We start from the raw sequence: 26,526 nt of genomic DNA, 5'->3' as shown, positions 1-26,526 counted from the left end.
AGGTCAGTACTCTCTGCAGGGCAGAATGCTGGTCCCTTTGGCTTCACTGATTCCAGGTCACTTCAGGTGCTGAGGAGAAACCAAGAGAAAATGACAACAGTGGCCACATGCTCACTGCCTTCCATGGCTGTCCATGGTTCCCCATCTGATTATTACATTAAGCAGTTTAATAAAGTATAAAAGACATATAGGTAAAAAGCCCCCATTTGATAAATTTTCATAGCATATATTGAGCATCCTATGAAGATGCAGAATATGACGCCCAATCCACCCTGAGCCACCGTTTCAGGATATCTCCCTCCAGACAGCCATCATCCTGGTTTTTAACCACTTTAGATTGGTCTACCCTTGCCTACCTCCCTGGCTTCCTTCTTTCCTTCCTTGTTGTGACACATTTGATTACACTGTGTAAAGATACGTCACTATGGCCAGGTGGTGGTAGCACATGCCTTTTATCCCAGCACTGGGAAGGCAGAGGTAGGTGGATCTCGGTGAGTTCGAGGCCAGCCTGGTCTACAAAGCAAGTTCCAGGACAGCTAGGACTGTTACACAGAGAAACCCTGTCTCAAAAACAAAACAAAACAAACAAAATAACAGATGTCACTCTGATTGGTTTAATAAAAGCTGAAAGGTCAATAGCTAGACAGAATTTCCAGGCACAGAGAACACTGCGAAGAAGAAAAGTGGAGACACCAAGGGATGGAGAACAAGTTAGACACACAGGAAGAGGTAACAGCCATGAGCCATGTGGCAGCACATAGATTAAAAGAGATGGGTTAATTTAAGTTACAAGAGCTATTGGCCAAGCTTTTATAATTAATAATAAGTCTCTGTATTGTGATTTGGGAGCTGGCTGGTGGGACAGAGAAAGACTCTCGACAAATGGTGCCCAATGTGGGACACGTATTTTCACACCAGACCTGAAAAAAAAAAAAGGTTCCAAACACACAAAAAAGGAGCCAAATTTAACTTTGTACTCCCAGTCCCTCGTGTGGGCCGTGCCAAAGAGATGCATCTTCCAGCTGCTGCCTGTGGGTTGGAGCCACCAGTCTGTCATAAGCTAAGATGCATGATAATTTAAATTTTGCTCATGCAAACAGAAAAGGTTACAGATACACAGCTAAGCAGATATAGGCAGGAAAATCACCTTTAAACGGGTTACAGTGTGTTCAAAAAATGTACACAGGCTTAAAAGAAAAGAAAGTGGGTATAGACAGTCTTGAAAATAGTTTATGAATAATAAAAAATTTAAAAAAAATAAAATATTATAAAAGGATGAGCCACACAGAGAGTCTGGATCCTGTGTGGTGTGGGGTTGATTTAAATGTCTTTGATGCTGACAAGCAAACAACAGCTGAAGGCACTGGGTTAGAAAAACTATCAAACACCTACCTATTTATTTTTAAAATGTCTTAACTTCAAAATGGAAGTCAAAAATATGTTACATTGGGGAAGAGGTGATGCTTTTGTTCTATAGAAAGTGAAAGGCTATGGACTCTTTCAAGGTTGATAGAGATCAGATTTGATTGGGGAAAGGCCCTGAAAATCCTGGCTGCAGACATCAAGAAAAAAAAATGTAAAAAACAACAAGACAGGTGACTTTAGCTACTCAAACAGAAAACAAATCCTCTATAACTGAACTGTGCACCCCTTAGTGCTGGGATTAAAGGTGTGAGCCACCACCTGGATTAGTTTCTGTATTGATCTTGTGTAACCCAGGGTGGTCTCGAACTCACAAAGATTCATCGCCTCTGTCTCCCAAATCCTGGGATTAAAGGTGTGTGTCACCACTGCCTGACCTCTAGTGGCTTTAGCTTTGCCTCTGGTCTTCAGACATGATTTATTTATCAAAATACAAGTACTGCAGCAGTCCAGTGGGGCTTCAGAGAGTGGCCTTTTCTCCTGCAGTGAGCAGCTCTCCCTCCCTGGGGCAGTCACCCACAGTCCACTGTCCACGGCGGAAGTCAGAACACCAGAGTTCTGATACACATTCTACCCTCAGCTTCCCTCTTGAAACAGGAGGGTGTTGACCCGTGTGTATCTTCCTGAGCTCCGATTCTGTGCCGTGGACTTTCAAACTTTCCTGCACCTGTGTCCGATAGTGTCCTACACTGAATCTCGTCTCCCTGAAAGCCCTGTGGATAACCAAACCTATGCCATAGATCAGGACCTTTTGGGAACAATTAGGACCCCAGCATGTGAGGACATCACAAGGAGGAAGATACTGTCTACAATCAGAAGGAGGGTCCTCACCAGAACCCCGATGACACCCATCAGTCCTAAAGTTGGTTTTTGGCCTCCACACGCATGCGTACATGCACACACATGTACAATGCACACGGCTCTTTTCATTCCCCACCCTCCCGTTCCAAGCCCCTCTCCCTCCAAGTCCCTTTCCTATATTCGACAGTTTTTGTTTTGAGATCCAGAGAGTGTGACTGTGGGTTTGGAAGCCTCCACTAGAGAATTCCAGTGAAGCTCACCAGTGGGTCCTCAACTGACAGTAGCGATTCCCCATTTGCAGAGCCTAGCAGTGACCGCTGCTTCCGCAGTGGGGTACACGGGCTGCAACCTCCCACCCATGGGTGAGTGTTGGCAGTCTGGTTTGGGCAAGCACATTTCCACTGACCTTATGGCTGGAACAAGTGTGCTACACAATTTTAAAATAAGCATCCTATGACCCGAGTCGGTTTGGGATGACAAAGCAAAATACCACCCAGGGGCAACTTCAACAGCGTTTGTCCCCCACCACTCTGGAGGCTGCAAGTCTCCATGCATACATGTGGAAGTTAAAACTTGGAGAAATTGACAGTCAGTGAATGGCAAGCTGGGGTTTGAACCTTGGTGGTCCAAGGTCTACACACTAAGCCATAAAACTCATGCCTGCCTGCAGAAGGCCCCATGCCAGCCTGGAGGGTCCTTGACATGCCATCTCTCCCACTCGCCCACCCAAGACCTACCTCGGAACCCACTCCCAGACCCAAGAGCAACCCAGACGGTGCCAGGGTGCCTCTGGCTCCTACCTGTCACGGAGCAGACAAAGTGCCTACTCTTTGAAGAAGGGTCCCTGGAACGGAGCTGCTGCTGCTGCTGAGGTCTTGACCTTTCTGCATTGTCTGGTGATGTAGGGGGCTGCTGAGGAAGTGCATCGGGCTGCCAGGCGAAGGCTGTAGCTGTGTGGAAAGGAACAGCACGGGTCACATCAGGAACCAGCTGGGGTCTCTGGAATCACTGAAGGCACACAGATGTCCCTGCTGCCTCTATCTCCCAGGCCCAAGCACGATGGTCCTTCCTTTCATGCCAGGGGCGGGGTGATGGGGCTTCCTAATGGAAACGTAAGCCCCGGCCCCCTTGACATGGCAGAGCTTTGTGTGATACGGCAGCCTACTAATTGGAATTCGTTTTTTCTTTTTTTTTTTTTTCAAGAAAAGCTTTCTTTTGCTTCCCGCCTATTACTCCTCCTCTTCCTCATTGACTTGTGCTCAGTTGGGTTCCCGCCTTCTCTGGGAAACCTGCCCTCCTGGCCTCCTGTGAGTCCACCCCACCCTTCCCCCCTTGTGTCTCCCCAGGTTGTAGCACTCATCACACTGAATGGTAGAATACAGGCGCTGTCTTTCTTCTGAGCACTAGGAGCCCAAGGTCACATCTTAGCTGCTCCCCCGCTGGCTTAGCACAACATAGCAGGAATGGCTAGGTGTGCCTGTAACTCCAGCAACCCAGGAGGCTGAGGCAGGAGGCTGGTGAGATTAGGGCTAGCCTGACTTATATATAGCATATGGTGAAACTGTCTCAAAGTGAACGGATGGCTATAGGGTGCTCGCTTCGTGCCTGGGCGGTACTGGGCATTTCATGTAGACCAAGCATGCTGAGTCAGATCCTTACTATCTCAACTTCATAGAAGGGAAAACGGAGGCACAGGGAGCCTGCGGATCATCAAGTGTCTCTGTGGGCACTGAACCCGGTGTGAGCAGGGACTGGGGAGATTGATGAGGTACTGACGGCGGAAATGGGCAGGGCCAGCACTTCTCTACTACTCCTGCTTGAAGCTGGCAGTACCTGGGGGGCGCAGGAGGTGAGAGCAGGGTTCACCCCAGAGCTGGCAAATAGGGGGGTGAGAGTCAGTATTCTTTAGCCAGGGTCTGGCTTTGGGAATGTCTGGAGATTTGGGGGTTGTCATAACGGGAGGGGGCGATGCAGTCTGCATATACTGGGCAATGCTCAGGAAGTTATGAAACATCCCACAAAGCCCAGGGAAGCCAAGAGCTATGCAGCTAATACAGTAGCATCCCTAGCCACAAGGGATTTGCTCTAAGACACCCCATGCATGTTGGGTGCCAAGAACAGACAGTACTAAGGCCAATATACACTCTGCTTGTTTCTGTACATATGTCTGGGGAGATTGATGAGGTACAGACGGTGGAAGTGGGTAAATAAGCCAGGCCTGGTGGCTCATGCTTGCAACCCCACACACAGGAGCAGGAAGACCACATGAGTTTGGGGTCAGCCTGTGCAACATAGCTTAACAGCCTGGCTAGAATAAGAACTCTGAATGTTTTCTTTCTCTTAATATCTCATTGCATGCTCAGCTTCCCTCTGAGAAGAAGCCTTGACAGCTCCTCTTTGGCACCTCTGTTGTCACTCTTTCTGGTACATCTATCAAACATTTAAAACCAGCCCCTAGACACTGAAATTCTGCAGGCCCCACCTCTCTCTCCTCCCAGGCAGCGGCAACCACAGCCATTTCCACAAGGGGGCGCACTTTCTCCCCAGTCCTGGGCATTCACCCTGGTGTTTCTCAGCAGCCCACAGGAAGAGCCCTCTCTGTCATTACCCCCAAGTACATCTGGCCTAAAGGGAAGACAATTTCAGCCACATTCATATGGCCCCTATGAACCCCATATTCCTTCTCTCCAGACCCTCCATCCTAGGAGTTAGGAAAAGCAAATGACTCTATATTCATCTTATAGATGAAAAAATGGACACAAGACACAAGGACAGGGGCTTTCTTGGGATGACAGAGCCCAGGCCTTACATTCCCTGACTGCGGTGGACAATGGTAACCACCTCGACGTCTCCGGTGTCTCCCATGAGGACTGGGTAAGAGTTGTCTACAGGATAGACGCCTTGGTCCTGAGAGGTTGAATGCCCACGGTGTCTCTGGAATGACACCGTAGCGAGTTGGTCCGGTAGCTATGGATCTTATGAGTCTTGAATCCAGCTGTAGGAAGCTACCAAAATTGACTAGGGGGGGGTAAGCTTGGGAAACTGAAGTCTGAACTTAGCTCTGACTCCACGCCTGTCACCTCTGACCTCGACATCCTCCCCAGGTGAACCTCATCCACATCCTCCTAGAGATGACCCCAGTGTCCAGGCCCAGACCACACCTGGATGTAGTGAGTCTCAGGATCAGGCACCATTTCCATGCAGAGGGGGCATTGCCTGAACATTCGAGAATCCCCTTAAAGTCAGGCCCTGACCCCTACTTGTGACACACCCCTCGTCTCTCTTTCTTGGTGACCAGTACTCTCTTGACATCCTGAGAGGCAGATCCATGGAGTCTTCCTGTCCCCTCTTCTGCTGCTGTCAGGGGCTCACCGTCCTGCCTCTGTCACCACCACAGACCACCTTTCCCTGGGTCTCCTGCAAAGCTTCCTCTCAGGGCTTTCCGTGGCCACGATGCCTTCCCTCCAGCCTGCTCTGCTGTGATCTTTCCCCCAAAGGGCACACAGGTCATGACACCCCTTCAGGGCACCTATCCCTCACGCCACTAATAGATGCAAATAACCTCCCAAGCATCCAGGCTGCTGCTCTACAGACATCCTGGGACCTAAAAAGGACCAGCTCCGTGTCCAAGGGAATTGGGTGCTAGGGCTCAGGCCTCAGGCTCCCAAAGGACCAGGTTCCTTCTCAGCGCCCAGGAATCCGTGTGAAAGACATCCAGGTAAGATGGACTGCACAGGAGCAGCGGGAGTGAGGTCAGAAGTGGGGCAAAGACGGTGAGAGGTGACGCTGGAACACAGAGGAGTAGCCAGGAGCAAGGACAAGTCTCGGGCTGACAGCACCGCATGAGCCCTGAGGGACACAGTCTGCTTGTTTGTCCAGGGTGCCTCCAATGAGGTGACAGAGCCCCAGTGGTTGGTTGCCCTGGTGCTCAAGCAACACTGAGCCTTGGGAGCTAGGGAGGTCACAGCACCCAACCTTCTCCTCTCTGGTGCTTTCTCAGACACAAGGGAAAGCTGAAACCAAGATGAAGGAAAGCTACAGCAAAAGCAAAAACTACAGAAATAAAACTTCAACAGGGGTGTGGCCCAGTCGGTAGAGTGCTTGCCTAGCTTGCTGGGAGCCATGGGTTCGAGTCCAGCACCACCTAAAACCCAATGCGCTGGTACAGGGCTGTCATCTCAGCACTCTGCTGGGGAGGCAAGACGCCCAGAGAGGATCAAGGTCATCCTAAGCTACAGGAGTTCGAGGCCACCTTCAGTCACATGAGACCCCATCCCAAATAAATAAGTAGAAGATAGGCAATTCCATCAATAAATCATTAAAAAAGAAAACTTAAAATGGGCAAAAGACACCAAATCACTGAGCGAATTTCAACTATAAACATTGCTGAGTGCAAAAGAACAGCACCTTCAGCACCTTCACTGTCCAGACCTGGTGGTGTACACAAAGACCACTGTCCAGCACAGCAGGAGGCCTGGAAGCATAGAGTGCCAGAGCCTGGCTCCCTGGGCTCATGTGTGCTATACATAATGCGCAAAGCAAACAAACACACAAGACTCCTCGGAACTTAGTGATCACTGCAGACAGAAAAGAAGCCAAGGGATGGTGGAAGGCAGGAGAGGGCTTCAGATGTAGCTATGTGTGATGGCGGAGAGCAAGAAGGCTTCAGATGTAGCTGTGTGTGAGCTGCCACACAGGGATCTCGGAGACACTTGGTCCTTAAAGGGGGAACGGCAAGTGCACCTGAAGTGGTGTGTCTGAAACACAGGCAGGTAAAGGGGAGCAGAGAGGAGGATCTTGTAGGCCCCAAGAAAATGAGAGCTTACTTGTCCCTGCCGTGACAACTGTAGGTTTCCAGGGACAGAACTGGGGAGACCAGTTTCGAGGGACCCGATGCCACCCAGGCAAAAGAGATGGAGGTCTGGCCTTTTCGGACTGCTGGAGGCTGAGCTGTGAGAAACGGCAGATTTGGACACGCTGAGGTCATGGCAGAGGGAGACATGGCTTCTGGCAATGCCAGGGTTGGACCCGGATATGAAGAGGCATGCAGTCTAGTTTAGCTCCAGAGCGGGATGTGTGCATCCTGCTGCATGGGAAGGGGACTCCAGGGACAGCCGGGGCAGCTGGGAGCATATTCAACTGGAAATGCTGACCAGGCACCAGAGTGTGTCAGGTATGTGGCTGATCCAGGACCCAGATGAGAACATGCATCTCGAACGTGTCAGCACCTAGAGATGGAGGAGGAGAGGTCCAGGGGCCAAGGGTGCAGTGGGATGTAGGAACAGCAGGAGAGAGCTGGGTCAAGGAATAAACTGTCTTGGGGACAGGCAGTTAACGGTGACCACCATTACGGTGTCACAACACCAAGCCCCAAACCCACCGCGTGCTATCTCTCAGAGGCCGGCGTTAACCGTGGGAACAGGGATTCCACAGCTGGCGGAGATAAATGCCGGCCAGTGACTTCAAGAGAGGACCAGGGGGAAGCACATGTGGGCATAGACTAGGTCATGGGAGCAGGGTGGGGACCTGGTGGGAGCATGAGGGCATCTGCTGGCTTTCTGCCTGGCTCTCACCTCTTATGCAGACTACATTGGGCCTCACTTCAGAGGTCTTACCCAACTCTATACCTGGCGTGGCACAGTTCACTGGGAAACCAGTACAGGATAGTCTCAGGGAGGCAAGGGAAGACAGGCCTGAGACTAAGCGGACATCCCCTGCAGACTGGACAAAGGAGCCATTAGTCATTTCCAGGAATGTCAGTCAGTTGGCATTGTAGGCCCCTCCCATTCACAGAAAGCCTATTGGGCTGGGAGTCCAGAGATCGGGAACTGCAAGGACGATGCCCACACTCAGGCCTAGCTCTGCCTCTGAGGGCCTCCAAACGCTACCTCTCTCGCTCTCTCTGAGCCACAGGACACTCACCTACAAAATGAGTATTTCAAGCAGGGGTGGTGGTGGAAGAACATCCATGACCTACACACTGGGGGCGGGGGAGGGTGCTATTTTAGGTCTCTTGCAGGAGTTCCTTCAATCCCCTGTCCTGCAAGGCCGGGCTGCCATGATCTTGTTTTATGGGGTGGGGGTGGGGGGTAGAAGAGGTTCCACTTAGTGAAGGCACCGGCTGTCAAAGCTTACAGGGAAGCAACCAAGATTTGAACCAGAACCATGTGCTCCTAAGCCTATATGTACCCCTGATGCAGGCCTCACAGTGGTGGAGATGAAGTGTTCTTCGGTGTGGTGTTCCTCTTCCCTAGACATCACATGGAAACACTTGTCGGTGACAGCCCTTTGGATATGCGAGATATCGTTAGCACCCGTCTTTTAAAGATGAGCTTAGCCAACGATGTTTAAGATAAGGTCAGCACCAGGGACAAAGCAAGGCTCAACCCTTCACAGGATTTGCTGTTGTTGGTACAAAGGTTCTCATGAGCTTTGTGTGGCATCGGTGCTGGCTCTGGGACTCCAGAACTTGGCGTCAGATGCCAGTGTTGAAGATGGTTCATCCCAAGAACAAGCCCAAGGCGGATCTTACAGAGCTGAGTAGCTCATGCAGGACTTTCTACTCCCGCCTCCATGGAGAAGCCCCATGTCCCTGGCTGGCAGTGTCCCAGCCACAGGGCTGGCACTGTCATTGCAAAGGCACGCTTACCATGTGATTGCATGGGCATTAGTCAATGGGAAAGGAGCTGCCAAAGAGCAAGGAAACTATGGGACGGGAGCCAGGTCCCGCCTTCAGCTTCTGCGCCTTTCCCCGAAGCCCTCACCCAGTCTGGCGCCAACCTCAACAGTTTAACCTGCCCCACACACTGGAGATGATGTGGCCTCAGGTCATCGGTCCCACCCTGGGCTGCTCCACCAGCTCACTGGGTGGAGGAGACCTTCCAGAAAGTCTCCTCCTGGCTGGGGACAGACAACCTGGCCCAGTTAGATGCTACTCAACTTGGAGAGCCAACAGTTTGCAGCTAGGGGGAAGTAGGTATAGGATGACACACCCCAGCCCCCGCATGTGTTCTCCCTGATGTGCGCTTGCTAAAGGCATGCCAGCGGACTTGTTCCCTGGAGTTTAATATTCACCAAGAACTGTGAGATGGGTGTGCCAGCATTTCAGAGACAGTAAGCACCTGACCCAAAGAACAAGGACTGAAGCAGTATAGTCCTAAGGATGGCAGACAGCTCATTACTGACCTAACTTGTTTCCCCCATTTATCTGCCAACTAACTCACTGGCACTATGGGATGTAGCCATGAGCAAAGATCAAACACTGCACACATGAGAAGTTCTCTAAGGAGATGAATCTACTTGGGGCCTCAAGAGGAAGAACATAGGGTTTAATTGTGTGTGTGTGCGCGCGCGCACACACACATGCGCTCGTTAGCACCTGAGAGCGTGCAATGCAGCCTTAGGTGTCCTTTCTCTGGTGCTATCTACCTTGATTTTTTTTTAAAACGGGATCTCTCCTTGGCCTGAAGTCACTAAGGAGTCTTGGCTAGCTGGCCAGGGAACCTCTCTGCCTCCCGAGTGCTGGGACATAAGCAAGCAGTCACCTTGCACCTGTACTCATGAACAATGCTACTTTCATTAATGACTCCTGGGAAGCAAACACTGGGGCTCAGGATTTACAGAAGCATCCAACTATAACCGTGGATTACAGAGCGCTGGGGTGACACCAAAGGCAAATGAGTCTCAACTGCGCCGTTCTGTCCACAGCTAGTGTCATAGCAAAGAATCATATTTTCTGGGAGCATTCCTACTGTCCCAGCACCTACGCTTCAACTCCTTAGGCAACAGGGGACACGTGACATCCAGTGACTGAGGAGACCTGTTTCATTCATCGGTGACATCACGCTTTGATCCTGTCAGCTGCCTTATTATAGCAGCTCTGACTCACAGGTGTGATGGGGACATCACCAAGGTGGGTGACACTAGACTGTGGATTCAGGCTTTGGAAACATGTCCAAACACAGCCCAGTCAAGTGTGTACAGCATTGTGAAATCAGCCAATATGGAGGTCGACCAGAAGGTCCTTCCTTATTCTGGGTGAAAATCGGAAGACACAGGAGGAGTGGGATCCCCTGCAATGCATTCTGGGTGCCAGCACTGGAAAGGAAGCCCATGGATGCTAAGTGTCAGGACTAAGGTAGGCGATGATCCCAATGTTGGGAGGACATAGCAGAAAACTGCAAGCCCATGTGGGTAGCTTAACTCCTGAGGCTTGCCTGAGGTCAAAACTTGCCTGTTAGAATTCAGGTCTGAAAAGAGCAAGTTCATGCACTAGGAATAACTACTGGTTCCGCTGCTAAGTGGTCCCACAAATTGCCTAAGCCACACAACTGTCACCCACATTCAGAGGGCCTAGTTCAATCTTATGCAGATTCCTCAGCCTCAGCTGCCAGTCCAGGAGTCAGGACCTTGTTCTGCCTAGATGGGGGGGGGGGGGAGTGGGGCGGGGGGGGCGGCCTGGCCCTACCTCAAGGGACATTTCTTTGACTCTTTGACGCCTCACCCTCTCTGAGGAGTGGATGGGGGTGGGGGGTGGGGTGGGAAGAAGATGGGGAGAGCAGGAAGACAGGAGGGAGAGGGAGCTGGGATTGGTATGTAAAATACTGTTTCAAAAATTAAAAAAAAAACCAACAAAAATTCAGGTTCTGTGCTATGTACCAGTGTGGACTGTGAAGGAAGAAGCCAAACTTACTGGTGCCTCTGAATTAACAAACGGTGTTACGCTGTTCTGCCAGCACAGTCTGATCAGCTGTTCCGGTTTGTATGCATGTACACGCGTAGGTAACACACATGGGTGCACGTGAAAGCCAGAGGACACATTTGAGTGGCATCCTTAGTTAATTCGCATTGGTCTGGAGCTTGTCAGTTAGGTTAGAAAGAACGGCCACTGAGTCCTATGGAATCCACCTGTGTCCTAGGTTAGACTGAATGGCCACTCAGTCCTGCACCTGTGTCTGTTTCCCTGCAGGGTCTACAAATTGAGCTCAGGTCTTTGTGCTGAGCCTTCCTCCCAGCTCACACCACAAACCCTTACCCTCGGGGACTGCACACTGAGTGAGGCATTAACCCTTCGGCCAGGTCTGTCACCACATCGCTCTGGGAAGTACCCACTGCCTCTCACTGATCATTCCAACAGCTCCAAGAGTCACGTTTTAACCCAAAACTTCGGTAGTTTCATCAGATCTTTGGGAAGTGGAGTAGTTCATGCTATAACCAGCCCTAACCACTTCTTTTTCTTCCATTATTCCACAAGTATTGAGTCTTTATAGGAGCTTGGGCTGTGGAGGGTGCTGGGGAGACATGGCAAGGGGGGGATGCTGCACAAGCCAGCCCAAGGAATGACTCAAGTTCCTATTTCCTCCTCAGGAAAATGCAAAGGACAGACAGACGAGCCAGGGAATTCTCAGTTCTACCTCGGCTCTGACCTTGGGAGAGTCCTGGACTTTGAAGCTGCCCCTGACTTACCAGTCACTAGTGGGCTATAAAGACGATGAGGAAATATCTGTAAAAGAGCCTGAACAATTCTCTATCCCAAAAAGAGAGGGTCAAAGCAGAATGCAGAGTGAAAGCTGGGAGGAAATTACATGAAGAGAAATAGATATCCTTTTAGGATAGAAGGGACTCACTCGGGAAGCTAATTCAAAGTCCCAGGGTGACGGTTCAGTATACTTAGAACTTGACATAAACTCCTCGGGGCCCTGGCACACAGTCAAGAAATGGTATTTTAGCAGAAATTAACGAGACTGGTCATACTCAGCAAAATACTACCCTCACCTAAGCAGGTGTCAGCCATAGCTCCAGATGTCATTCTGTACAACAGTTACTCCAACCACCACGCCTGGGCTCAAACCTAACGCCACTGAGGACAACCCACGTTAAAGACCTTCAGCAGCTTCCACCCTCACGGAGTCCCTCAGTGATCATCACTATGGAAGATTGCTCAAGGGCATCCCACCCATTTCACGGGGAGTCAGTTCCTGAAATGTTGCCTGGTAGTTATGTTACCTTGGTGGGTGTTAACAGTCACCAAGTTGCCTTCCTAGAAGTCTGTGTCACCTTCATTAACATTCACAGTCCATGGGTGGAGGCCTCACTCCACAGAGCAGGCAACCCAGGCTTGGCCAGCAAACGCTCATTACTGACAGAACCAAGGGAAGCATAGGAATTCAGCTGACTCCTCCAACTCCAGCGAAACAGAAACAAGTTCTGGACAGTGACATGGGTATCAAGCCGTATCAGGCACAGCTATATAAATGAAGTGAATTTAATACAAAACAACCAGGTGGCTCCACACTGCAGCCCAGCACAACAGCTTGGAGATCAAACTGCAAGCTGTGAAGTCCCCTTACACCAACGTGGGACAGGATTCAAATACTGTCATCCTTCCATCTGGGTTACCTGTAATGAGAACTCTGCTTCCCTCAGGTCCCACGAGAGCTCAGAGTGAGGTCCCACTAAACCCAGAAAAGTTGTCATACAAGGAAGTGGTTACTCCTGCTCAACTCAACAGGACTGGCATATCCCAGCGGTCATCTCTAAGTCCTGGGGCACAGGAATGCTCTCTGGCTCCACAGAGATACAGAATACAGCCCGACATCTGATGGCCTACACTGATGTTTTCTGATTAGCAGGAGCTAGGGGGAGGACATCCAGTCATCACCTGGAAACAGAAGCCATCTGAAAACGCTCCTGCAGCCTAGCTGGGCTGGCGAGGGCTGGGCCTGATGACAGAGAGTGAGAAGAGGATGCTACAACAACAGAAACTAAAGCAACGAGGCTTAGAGAATGTCATCCCAATAAGGGATACTTAAATGCACTCCCACAACCTAGTCAATCTGCTTTCCATGGAAACTGTCCCTAAGCACTGCATATGGAAGCCGACATACATTCTTGTTGCTAACCACATGTGCCTCAAAGTCTAGGATGCTATGAAGTGAGTCCTATTTAAAATTTACATTTCTATCGATGCTAAGACTCAATAGATTATTAAAGTACAACTCCAAAAATACACTGATAGATTCCCGCTCATAATATCAACTTGCATGTCACAGTCCCAGACTCTGTGGCTACCCAAATGACAGCAGTCTTGTTCCATCCGTCCAGCATCTCACCGCGACCCTATCACAGGACCCCTGAAGAAGCTGCTTCTTTGGCTGGCTCTCCGCTTTGGTTTGGTAGCTGAACACTAAAGTCTTCCATAAGATGTCTAGGCTTCTTGTAACATCTGCCTGGATTTCCTCTCCATCAGAGGCTTGAAAATGACATCCAGCCAGCACAAGTGAGGCAGAAACCACAGTGCGCACAATTCCAATTACACAAGTATTTCCAAGACCCTCATGGCTCAAAATTAAATCTGATTTTTGGAATTGCATTAAGTAATTTAATGCAGTCACGTGAGCTTACCCCCCCCCATCTCTAGTCCTCAGGCTTAATCAGAAGTAAATGAAGCTCATAGAGACCCTTAAGGCCCTAACACTCTATTAAAATGGGGAGGAGGGGCGCTGGTTCAGTTACTGCGACAGCTCACCACTGTTCGAAGAGCACCCCACACGCATGCACCACTGTAATGCATCAACACAGGCAAAGCTCTCACACACAAGACATTCTTGAAATAATCTTTAAAACAATACCACAGGAAGATCTGACTGTGCATGTCAGACAGTGTGCTGAGGTGGGACGAGTCTAGACCAGCCGTCTTGGTCTGCTGGCAGTCCTGCGCCTGACCTAAGAATAACTGTCCTGAAAAACCAATAGACAGACAGGCAGACAGGTAACTGTCAAACGCAAAGGGCATGGTGTAACAGACTTGTTTTTACATGCATGAACTCGGTTCCTGCTCTCCAGTCAACCGCTGAAGCAGAGGGTAGCTCTGACTGCCTCCTCTGAAAGGAGCAGCAGGATGAGGGAGAAGGGGCAGAACTAGAATTGCCAGGCAGGGCAGGCCTTCGGCCCTATCGTGGTCTACGTTTACTAACGCCCAAGTCTAGTGGAGAAGGTACCAGGATGGCTCCTGAGATCCTGAAGGGGAAAAGGGGAATGTGAAGGTAAGTGACGAGCAGCAGCTGTGAGGCAGAGGCCTGAGGCACAGCCTCAAGGCTACCGCCGCCTAAAGCACAACCTCAAGGCTACCGTGTGCAGCGGTTCAAGCCTTCCTAACCACACCCACTCACAAACCCCAAGTTCTGTCCTAGAATTTTCTTCCTATAGGACACTGTGTACTTTTAATTTATAATTTTATGCAACACAGATGTCATCTTTACCCTCAACCTGGACCTTTCTATTATTTGGTATTTCATAGCACTATACACTGAAGGTTGATGTGAGATTCCCCTCAGTACACTAAGATCACTGCCCCTGCTGAGTGGACGTGGTTAGGACCAACTCCAGAAGGTCCTGGTACGCAACAAGGTCTGAGGCAGGAAGGCTCAAGGCACAGAGTGGCTTAAAAGGGTCCTCAGTCTGAGGAGGCTCCACACACCCAGTCCTGTGCCACCAGTGCTTTAAGTCCAGAGCTTAGGGCTCAGTGTCTTCTGGTGTGTATCCTACAGGATGGTCATATCCTGCATGTGGTTTAAATCCACAGACCCTAAAGGGATGGAGCTACACGCTCAAACGCTTGTTTGTGGGCTGAAATTAGCCAGAATGTTTAAAGTAGAAGCTGTCCAGCAATCCAGGACCTCATGGTCTACGCTGATGAGGGTTCGCTCTTCCAGTGAACTACTGAACCCTGCGCCAGAAGGCATGCGGTTCTCTCTTAATGGCCTGCCTACACTTCCAAATACAGGAGGACTAGATGGGCAAGTGACAGTCATTGTCTAGCATCAGGGAAGAAAAGCTGGGGTGGGGGGTCCTGCCAGAACTGGAAAGCCAACAGGCAAGACTATTCTCCTTAGTCATCAGTCAGGACCTTAGGGCACCTGCAATGTGGCCTGTGCATTCACATAATCCTCTCCATTTACTGTGTTCTGCATAATGTTTCCTATAGACACCAATCTAGTCAAAGTGAGCAAACCTCACTACCCAACTGCACGCAACACATCCAAAGTGAGCTTGGACGTCATTAGCGTGTAGATCTAAGTGTGAATATCTCCACTCCCCAGTCATCAGCACTCAGCAGCAAGCTGGTTGCTCCTTTCTCATCAATCAGCTTTGGGGACTATGACATAACACTCCAAATAGGAAGTATGACACCACAGGGAAGATCGCCAGGAAAAGACTCACAGAGGTCGCAAATTTTTGCTCTGCTTTTTGGGACAGGGTCTCACTATATAGCCTTGGCTGGCTAAGTAGCCCTCTCTAGTCTCTGCCTTTCGAATGTTGGGATCAATGATGCCACAGCACCACATCTTCCCAGTGTCAGAATTCCTGTTCATTCTGGTTGCTAACATACAGTGACACACCTAGACCAGGGCCTGGCACATTCTAAAAACGCAAAACCAGGCTAACTCTAGAAACTCTTGCCAGGAAGAACTTGCTACAATCCAGCTCACGACAGCCAGCACTAGATTCACCACCAGAAATGACGTGAGGTGCCTCTAGACAGTCAAAGGGACAGAAAGCTCTGGTCATTTAGCTTTTTAATGTTTAAAAGCTGTTTCAGTCTTTATGCAGACTACACAGAGGTAAGTGGGACTGGAGCGGAACAGCTCCTGCTTTACCAGATGGACATGGATGGCATGGCTTCTTGGGAACGCTTCCATTTGGCAATAGTACCCAAGGTTCCAGCACCTGTCAGAGCCAGGAACATCATGGAGATCAGAAGCACACACCCCACTGTTCTTTACTAGTGCGGGTAGGGCAGCATGCAGGTCAGCAACAGTCCACTCCTTGCTTTCTGCACACTGAAAACTAAAATCCAGGAAACAGCACTCCCCCAAGGCTAAGTCACCAAACACTAGGAAAGGACAAGGGTCCGATGAATGTAAGCTAAAATGGACAGGGAGGGAGAGATGCTGCTTCTCAGGGTGCCTTCAAGATCTGGCTTCCTGGCAGGGCACTGCGGTACATCTGTGTGCTCTTGTGCACAGCGTTTACAAGAACAACTGCCGAAGGGCACGCTCCCCTCCTTCTCCCTGGGTTTCTTAGAGCCTGCCGGGTAGGTAGACAGGTTGTCAGGCCTGCAGTCCTCTCCCTAGAGGAAGGTCAGACAGTGGGCTCTAGGATACAAAGTGATAGAGTGTCTGGCTACTGGAAATGCCCCCTATACTTATGTTAAAGCCCCTGGAAGAAACACAAGCTTCTTTCATTCATGCCTAGGAGAACTATAAAAGTCAGTCTGCAAATTAAAAAGCAGACAGCACAAATGCAGTTGAGATCTCAGGTAGCAAGCACCCTCAGTCCTTTGAACTGTTCTCACAATCCACAATCTTGATCCAGCTACGTGTCTACCCTCTGAAAGGAAGCAACTGCAATTAACAGAACTCAGCTGATGCTGCAAAGACACGGGTGGAGAGAGGTCCCAGGCAATGGCTGACTACATAGATACACACCAAACAAGGTCCAGGTAGCCTGCTCCCCCTTACGGACAAAATACAGTCCTTTCACAAGTGTTTACAACGTGTTTATTGGTTACAATGATATAGAATGCATCATCCAATTTCCCCCTAGTTATCAGGTGTTTTAAATAACATGGAAAAAAATCTTTCTTAGCCATCTAACAAGCAGAGGATGTATTCATTCTAAGAGGGCAAAATAGCAAACATCACTCTTGTATGTCTGTAATAAACTCTGTCAAGGCTACATTGGTTAAAAGTCAATGAACAATCCCTTTTGTAGGTCAAATAGTAAATTTAATGTTTCCATTAGAATAGTCTTTATGGTACTCTGCAACAAGAAGCAATAAAATAACTAACAGCAAACTTCAGTACAGCAGACACTGTCCAGATTAACAATGTGAACAAAAATATAAGATGTAAATTACATTAATACAATTGAAGCACCCAAAACAATTTAAATAATTTTAAATATTTTATTTTTAAACGGCTACAAATGCTTTATACAGTATTTCAACATGAATGAAGTCTCCTTAACAGAAATGTAACAAAATGGGAATGATAGTGAAAGGTTAAAGTGGCACAAATTCAAACAAGTATTAAACTACAAATTTTAAGAGGTAGATTACTTTTAAGGTTAAGTACAAAACACAGCATGAATAAAACGTAGCCATTTTCCACCAACTCAGTCATTAATCTGGGGGCATCAGGACTCATGGAGAAGTGGTAGTGATCCACTTCGGAAGGAAGAGGCCAACCTTACTTTCAATCTACTGAGACTGAAGTGTAAGGCCTGGTGTGCTGATACAGACAGCTACACAGGCCTGGATGCTTTCCCTACTAACACACTGCTACATAGCATCTCAAATATAACAGCTCTAAATTGATGCCAGGCAGTGAGAGGAGAGCGTCCCCCTGGATAGATGAACATGACACGAACAGAGGCATAAAAAGGAGTCCATATCCAATCTGGTTTCCTCTGCATTGTGCTAGCAATCTGCTTGTGATTTTTTTTTTTTTTTTTTAAAAAGGGCAAGGGTAGAGATCGGCTAAATGCCTCTCTGTGTAAAACACACGAAAGAAAGGCATCAAGGGGCCGGAGTGTAAGCAAGCATTTTGAGGTGAGTGCACCCGATCTGTTATCCCTGAAACTATGAGGACCACTGATGAAACAAGAGCACTTGCTTTGCAAGGTTCAGTTTGATCACTCCCTTATCTGGTCTCTGCCAGACTCAGAGCTGTGCTGCCAGTCCGGTGACGAGGAAGGAGCCAGTCCATCTAGCCCATCTTACGGCACCCTTCTCTTTGGATCTCAATCCCCCGAGAGCCCAGTACACATGTGAGCACACCAAAGAGACGGATGTCTAACCCTAACCAGGGAAAGAAGCCTGCTGTTGTAAAGCTTTCGAGTCAGCTTAAACTGGTCTTGCAAGCTGGGTAGAGTTCGAATCCTTTGCCGTAGTGCTTATCCTAAGTTGAGCATGTAATATAGTCAGTTAAGGTTTGTTTTGTGGGGGTGGGGGTTTTTCTACGGGAAGTTCCTAGAAAATAAGAAAACTGAAGATAAATGACCACATTAAGACAACCTTATATGAACTGACCATGTTAAAGAAAAAGGTGAAGTGACTCTAAGACAAATGTTGCCAAGACAGAAACACATCCATGACTCTGATAGTTTTAGAAACGCCAAGCTGGCTCCCAAGACATAGGGCTGTTTCCTACCTACAGTGGGTGAGGCTGTCAGGGGAGAGGGATACTTTGTTAACCCAGCACTTGGTATCTATCCCAAAGTTGCTTCTTTTCTAGCTTTCGAACTTCTGGACATTGGTAGTGGAGGATGGGGTGTTGTGGAAAATGAAACATTGCTTAGATAGAGCAGCCCTTTGGATTACAGGGGGAGAGTACAGTAAAAGTCTGACTTCCTTTCTGGAAAGGAGTCCTCAAAACATATCCAAAGGCAGCAGCAAGAAGGCCCACGCAGACTGTGCTACACACCCAGGGCAAGGCTCACCTGTTTTGTTTTGGTTTTTGGTGCATATGTGCACATGTGGTTTTGTTGTGAGAAAAGCATTTGGAGTGCATGGCTTTTTACCCCCAGAATGGCATACCAGCTGGTGCTTCAGGAAGTGGTCAACTGATAATATGTGGATTCCTGTGCTCAATGCTGTGTTCTGGTTATGCATGTGGCTGGTGGCAGCCATGTCCATGAAAAACTAAAGAACCCTACACTGTCTTTCAAATAATTATGGTTTGCGCAACTAACGAGCAGGCAGGAGTGAGTTGCAAGTTATGCAGAGCTGAGGAAAGCAGATCACTGCCCACAGGAGCTCCATGAACAACAGTTGCTTGCATCATGGAGTCTCCTCTAAGCCAACTGAGAGAAACACTGGAACAGAGAACCACTGTCAGTAAATGTTCCTCCCTTGTCAGCATACAACACACAAGCTTCTGAGAATGAACTCAGTCTAGCCTGTATCAGCCCTGAGTTAGAAGACAGCTGGTGTACATATGCCAGCAGCCAAGAATCCTACTGTTGTCTACATTTGCTATGGGGTACTAATAACTAAACACACTCTGCATAAACGCTCAGTCTTATGTCTAGACAGTCAACCATCATGTCCCATTGGACATTCGGTTTTTAATTGTCCAAAACAATTCACGAAGTTGTAGCCCCATGGTAAGTGCCTTGGATGATGCCCCCATTCTGCAGATCTGCCACCAGGGACATCTATTGCATCGTCTATGTTTTCATTATCTGTTGCTTTAAGTGATACTTTTAAATCAACTTTAACTCCAGCAATGTAACTCTGTTAACTATCAGAATAGTTTAAAGTTTCCTGGAATAAAGAAGATACATTTGGGGGCAGTTTAGCCTTAAGGAGTCTTTACAATACCAGTAAGAGCGTGAATGAACTTTATACTCACTCTTACCTTTTCATACATCTACTTCTGAAAAGTCTCAACAGGATCCAGTATGAAAGAGGAAAAGCTTTTAGAAAATACTAGAACAGGACATTCTAAAGCATCAACCACCTGGAGGTGTTCTTAAAGGTAACCCACAAAAATGATGGTTCAGTTATGTTCCGTTTGTGCAGAATTCCCAAGAACAGAGGCCAATAACAAGAAGGGCGTGCAGACAACTGAAAACAGTGCTTTCTGTCCCCACAGCCAACTCCACAATGCCACCTATGCACCGGTATGGTCAAAGATGACCAGATCTATAGCAACTAACACTCAGCATGTTTTGAAGTACCTTCAAAAAATTCCAATCATTCAGTCCTACAGTGAATTGTTGAAATCAGCCTTTGCTGGTACCTACTGTCTAGAGCTTTGTTTTGCTATGCTTCAAGGCACACGAGGACCAAGAACCATATGATCAGTCATACAGTGACAATGGAACTGCGTGCTTAGGTCTCTAAAACAAGTCATTCCACAGCTGTCCCTAATTTTGTCTGCTTCCAACACCCAGAATTATAGCCATGACAGCCCAGAATGAAGACAGGCTGCATATCAGGTGTCCAAATATATGTCTTCTGATGGCCACTGACTGGAGACATTGGGACATTATTTGGGAATTCCAAGTGTATAGCAACTCAGCCTGAGAAGTCAATGTAACAGTTCAAACTAGGGCCACATCATCCTGTCTGTCCCTGAGAACCATTTCTAATACGGGGAGAACATGGAATAAGGCAGTAAGGTCAAGTGAGATGAAGTGAAACCTAATGTTACTGGGGAAGGCACTGAGCCTCAGGGCCACAGGGCCCTGCCTCCCTGCAATCTCAGTGCCGAGTCCACTCTTCTTGCCCATTAGAACCTTGACTGCTGGTCATACTAAGGCTGGAAGCAGAGGGCTGGAGGGGGAACATAAGGCATTTTTAAGATATATGGTATTTTATTTAAGCAATGTGGAACAAATCTAAATTTTAAACACTAGCAAATGGAAGCATTAATAATAAAGAGTCTTAGACATTAGCAACTATGCTTAAGTCACAAACTATTATAAGAGTGTACTGTGGTTGCTAATGGACTTGTGACCCACTTCACCCTAAGGAACCAACATGAGTGACACTAAACCACTGCCCACGATATGAATTCAGAGAACCTTATCATTTCACACGGGGAAATGGGTTCAAGTTCCATCCACAAATTAAAGACATGTACCACTTTGTGAGTACTAAGTCTGAAATAAAATGTATTTATTCATCTGTACAGCAGTCAAAGCAGCAAGGGTATACTACAAATTATGCAATTGCCACTTTGCTATAAAAGGCTTGTGTCAACATTCTATAGGAGGGGAAACAAAACATCCTCCAGGCCGGCTACAGCTCTCCTGGTGGTCCTCACCTCCCCGAGCCTGGGCTTACCTCAAGTCCTTCAGCTCATGCCTGGCACTGCTGTCCTCTCTCCTGCTTTCACTCAGGTCCGCAGCAGCTGCCAGCTGAAGGCTTCTGGTGACTGGGCCCCCACTCCGCTCTCTAGACCTTACTACGAACCGGTCTGTTCTTTTCTTACTGGCCAGAGCAGTCTTGCTTTGTAGAACAGCTTTGCTCTTCTGCACTTTCAAGTGCAGGTTTCGGGAGGATTTGCTTGAGAGCTGAGCAGAATGACTCTTGGCAACAGCTTTGGATTTTTTGCCCTCAACATTAGTAACTTTGGCCATTCTTATAGGACTGGAGTTCCTCAAGGAAGAAGAACTTGCTTTTTTGGATTTGACTGAAGCTGCAAACTTGACATTCTGTCTGGATCTGAAGGATGAGGAGGGCAGTGAGGCTTGGGCAGGGCCTGAGCTCCGAGCTCTGGTCTTGCCCAAGGGTGCCTGTGTGCTCTGCATCTTAATCTCCGTGTCTGCGGTCCGTCTCCGGGGATTGCTGCTGTTGTTTCTGTCACTGCTGGCAGGTGATGCGTGGCTACCTTTCTTAGATGAATGGGAAACTTTTCTTTTGGAAGGAGAGAGGGGTTTTTTAGGACAGCTGAAAGCAGCATGCTTATTCAGGCTGCCAATGTACGTGAACTCCCTGTCACAGTAAGGGCAGATATGTGAGGATACCTCAGCAGTGCCCTTCGGGTCTGTCTTCTGCTTTGCACATCTGTTCTTCTGAAGGATCGCTTTCTGTACCAGCTGGTTTTTTTTCTTCAGTGCACTTAGCTTGAGCTTATTTGGAGACATTTTGCTGAGTTCAACATTGAAGCTCAGTCTCTTGGGCTGCCCCATCCGTCTGAAGGCATTTTTCCCAGAGTTGTCTAAAACCACCACTCCGTTTTTGGGTTGCACAGTTTGTTTCAGGGGCACTGGGTTTTTCTTAGGAGTGTACCTCTTCTTGTCACTCGCAGATGCACATGCCAGGATATGTTTATGCAGCTCAGGCATATTATCAACCCCCTTTCCACACTTTGTGCAGCGAATGGCAGTAGTGAATGTCTGTGGAATATTGTGGGTAGTGAAGTTTGTGGCCGTTACGCCAATCCCCATGGGGTTTCGATGGTGGTATTGAAATGGAGGTGGTTTAAAGCTTGGGTAGTGCTGATTGAGACCAAGTCGAATGTCTGGATCTTTCGTCTTCATTCCAGAAGCCATTATTTTGATGGTTGTGTAAAGCTCTTCAGAGGAATCATTTAACTCCTCCTCTCTGGAAGTTTCCAAAGGCTCTTCTGGCAAATTCTGCATATGCTCCACACGGGCCTTGCTGGGGTCTGTGAAGTTCTGGGGTCTCAGGGTCCCACTTTCAAACTCGTGATGTGTGCACTCCTCATCTGGGTGGAGATCTCGTTGGTGCTGCTGTAAATTGCATAAGAAGGCAAATTCTTTCTTACATACAGAACACACGAAGATATTCCCAACTCCGTGAAGCAGAAGCCTATGCTCTGATAGATCAGTCTTCAGCTTAAAAAGCTGCACACAAAACTCACATTTGAAGGGCCATTCTTCAGCATGAACAGATAAATGCTTGGTTAGATCTTTAATGGAAAGAAAAGGTGATTCACAGACATTGCAAACAAAGCTTTTGCTGAATGTTTCATGGACAACGCTCGGCCCACCCGTGGGCGGGGCCTCTTCCTTGGGTTTCAGAGCTTCCCTCTCTGACTCCTCCTGTTTAAAAGTTATTGCAGGGAGAAGTGCTTCCAGGTTGTCCCCAGAGGAAACCACAGACGACACTGCCGAGAGAGGGGGTGGTGAGGGGGATGTGGAGGAGCATGAAGGGGAAGAGAAGGAAGAGGATGAGGAGGAAGAGGAAGAAAGTGTTGGAGGACCAGGGGAAGCAGCAGACGTGAGTGGCTCCACAGGAGGAATGGGAGAGGGTGACGGGGACACTGTTGGGGAAAGAATTGGAAGGGGAGACTGGGCAGTGGCGTTGGAGAATGGAGAGGGACACTGCTGAGGTGATGCATCAGAAGAGGGAGTGGGGAGGGGAACATTTGGAAGGAGGGGAGGTGGTGGAGTGGCAACTGTTAACACAGGAGGGCAGGGGGGTGGGGAAGAAGGCTCTGTGGGGATCAAGAGAGGAGGCAGCTGACTCGAAGATATGGAGGCTGTCTGGAGAGAGGGTGATGAAGGGCCATCAACTTCAGGTGGGGACTCAACAGTAGGGGCTGAGCAACTCGAGTCAGGACCAAGTTCAGGATCTGGCTGTGTATCTAGGGATTTACAAGGACTTGGGCTCCTGGTCACCTCTGGTGTGGTTTCTGCAGGTAAGCTAACACCATTATATTCATTGAGAAGAACCTTTTGCAGCATGCAGGTGGTTGGTTTCTTCTTCTTTGCGGCACCACACGCTGGTTGTGCTGAATGGTTCTCTTTGAATTCCTTGCCTTCAGCATCACAAGGCTTTTTATGCACACTGAGATCCAATACAGATTCCCATGGGACTGGAGTCTTGCCTGTACCCTCTGACTTCTGTTTGATTCCACTGGATAAATCCAATGGCTGCTGGTTGCACACACTGCTGAAAGGAGAACTGGCTGCCCATTCTTTTGTTAGTTTGTATTCGTCAAAGCAAGGAGGGCTTCCAGTGTCTCTCTCATCTCTCCCAGACAAGCTCCATGCTGGTGAGTCACTACGACTTTCTAATTTGGGTTTCTTGGAAGTCAGACTTGTGTCTGTCCATGCTGCTTTCCCATCACTTGGTTTCCCACCAAAGTCTCGAAGGGCAGGACTGTGCTGTGGAGAACTGGGTGGAGAGCTGGTGCGCCTCTTAAACCGACTCGAGGGCACAGGTAACATGGATGCAGGAGCAGATGCACACACGGGACCCAACTTAGGGATCTCAGCTGCTGAAATCCCTGCAGGAGGAGTCAGTTTGTCCTGGGTCTGAAGAAGCTGCTTGAGCTTTGAAGACAAATAGACACCCTTCTCTTTATGGAAAGACACCACCTCTGCTGTTGATATGCTCAGAGGCAAACTTAAGGAACATGAGGGCGCTGTGGAGTCAGAATCTGCCTCAGTTTTAATTTTGGGGAGCACAGGTGGACTGGCAGTTCTCCGCTTCTTTGATTCACAATTTGTGCTACTGGGAGACTCTTTAGGAAGTTCATCGTTTACAGAGACCTGGGTACTCTTTATATTTTGAGTAATTTCTACCGTTACTGGAGCGAGCAGACAATCTATGCCATACAAGTGAGCAGAATTAGACTCCATCTCAATCACATCACAATCACTAGTGCTGTTGTTGGTTTGAATCTTACCATCAATATAGTAATTTAGGTTTTCAGAGATGTTGCTTGAAATGTCCATGATGTAAACATCATCAGCATCTCCTTCCTCCTCGGGCTCTGTGCTTGGTACATAAACATTCTGGGAAGGTGGTGCCTGCTCTGCTGGTGGGTGAGGCTCCTCCAGGAGTCCTCCTTTTCGACGGACACCTTTGGGAATCATGTGGCGTTCATGAACTCTGCGCTGATGTCGTCTCATATTGGTGTGACTTCCAAATACCTTCTTGCAGTATTTGCATGGATGAAGTTCTTTAACTTCGCCGTTCTCTTCCACACTAGAAGAATTTACTATTTCCTGGGGAGCTTTTTCTGAGTTCGGTATCAGAGAATCTTGTCCAAGTTGAGGTGGACTTGACTCTTCTTTAGAAGTGACATTATCTCCCTTGCCATCATCTAGGTCCTCTGAGGGCTGTAGTGTCATGCTGGGTCTCCTCTTTAATCCTGCTTCATGGCGACGTTCATGCCGCCTCCTGTTAATCTGTGTACCAAACGCTTTCCCACAGTACTTGCACTTGAAAGCATGATTGATTGTAGACATGTGGATGTGCATGTGACGCTCAAGCCCCTGCTTGGTTGCAAATTTTCGTTCACAATGCTGACATGGAAACATAAACGTCTCAAACACATCACCGTTGGCCTCCTCTTTTGTTCTGGGGATGTGAGGAAGAGGGGCCATGTCTGGGGAGTCTTCAGAAGTTTCATTTGAAATGCTCTGTGGTTCTTCTAATAAATCCTCTGGCTTTTCTTCACACCGTATTTCTGGCTCTTTTACAGAGCTTTCATTGGGTATGCTAGCTTCTTCCTCCCCATCTTCTTCCAACTCTTCTTCTTCCTCTTCCAATTCCTCCTCCTCTTCCTCCTCCTCCTCTTCTTCCTCTTCCTCCAGATCATTGATCTCACAATCTGTGACTTCTTGTTTCCCATCTGGCTCTGGCTGTGGTTCACAGGCGGGGAGAGGGGTGGCCACCTGTGGAACTGCATCCTGGTTGGTCACCTCGGGAAGAAGGGCTGGCTGCTCAGGTGCGGAAGCCAAAAGCCTCTCATCCTCTTCCTTCGGACCTAGGGAGCACAGGAGAGCAGAAACATACATATAAGACCACACTGGCTGCTGTGGGATCAACTCCTATGACTTTATTGCTGGAAGGCACTAAGATATGTAAGCAAGAACATCCTGTTTATAGGGGTGAGCTGGCTGCAAATCCCTTCCACTGACTTAACAAATGAAAGGGCCTGCTTAGGATGAGGAAACATTTGACACTTCAGGACAAGCAGATCCACAGGGTACTGAGCTTTTTTGTTTATAAAAACTATAGTGCCTACAACAGTATTGGAACAGTCGGTGTTAACTGTAAGGAAACTAGTTATAAATTAATTTCTCATGATTCAAAGAACCTGCTAAACCTATCAGATTAGATTCTTGACACTGTACCTGAAGGATGGAACTAGAACTCATTCTAGAATGATATACTCAGTTCAAGGAAACTTCCTATCTCTTAGAAGCCTAATCTAATTGTTATGAATCAGGAACACTTCACTGAAGAAAACAGCAATCTCCAATCACTTCTGGGTCTGTGTGCTCATTTCCACCTAAAGTAGACAGTCCAGAGGAGGGCTTGCTAATGAAGCCACAGTTGAAGAGACAAAGCAATCATCTGGCAGACAGAATGCACTGGGTAGAAGCAGCAGCAAATACATGAGCTCATTTTTTTTTTTGTTTTTTTGTTTTTCGAGACAGGGTTTCTCTGTAGCTTTGGAGCCTGTTTTTGTTTTTTTTTGTTTTTGTTTTTGTTTTTTTTAGTACTAAGCATATTCAAGGTTGGGAATAGGCACCAGGAGATGAGACTAGAGGTAACCTAGGACCTAGAGATCATGAGAAGCTGGCCATTACCCCAAGTCAACAGGGAGGTGGTTCTAACGGAGAAGTCATACGGCTCCACTTTAAAGAGAGTCACGTTGTTCACTAGAAGAAAATAGAAAACCTAGGTGGGCGAGGAAGGGGGGTGGGCAAGAAGAGCTCTCTGCTCTAGGAGAGGTGCAGGATGGTGACATGCAGGTAGTAGGGTGAGGAAGGTGGTGGAATTAATCAGACCTGGGGTACATGGAT

At 48.3% G+C, this 26,526-nt stretch overlaps 1 protein-coding gene across 5 annotated transcripts in view; it reads right to left on the bottom strand.

Moving 5' to 3' along the window:
• Prdm2 (PR/SET domain 2) overlaps positions 1 to 26,526 on the bottom strand; it is a 101,599-nt gene continuing 75,073 nt past the window's right edge. For all 5 annotated transcript variants that reach the window (XM_026781813.1, XM_026781812.1, XM_013348413.2 and 2 more), the window contains 3 exons: positions 21,080 to 25,481; positions 3,024 to 3,173; positions 1 to 69 (listed from right to left, as the gene is read on the bottom strand). In XM_026781813.1, the coding sequence (XP_026637614.1) occupies positions 3,047 to 3,173; positions 21,080 to 25,481 (4,529 nt within the window). In that variant the 3' untranslated portion in view covers positions 1 to 69; positions 3,024 to 3,046. The remainder of the gene's footprint in view (positions 70 to 3,023; positions 3,174 to 21,079; positions 25,482 to 26,526) is intronic.

This window comes from Microtus ochrogaster, chromosome 10 (genome assembly GCF_000317375.1).
Source record: "Microtus ochrogaster isolate Prairie Vole_2 chromosome 10, MicOch1.0, whole genome shotgun sequence".
In the NCBI taxonomy this organism is placed as follows: Eukaryota; Metazoa; Chordata; class Mammalia; order Rodentia; family Cricetidae; genus Microtus; species Microtus ochrogaster.
Note: the sequence above shows the minus strand (reverse complement) of the source record. Positions and strands in the feature narration are given on the sequence as shown.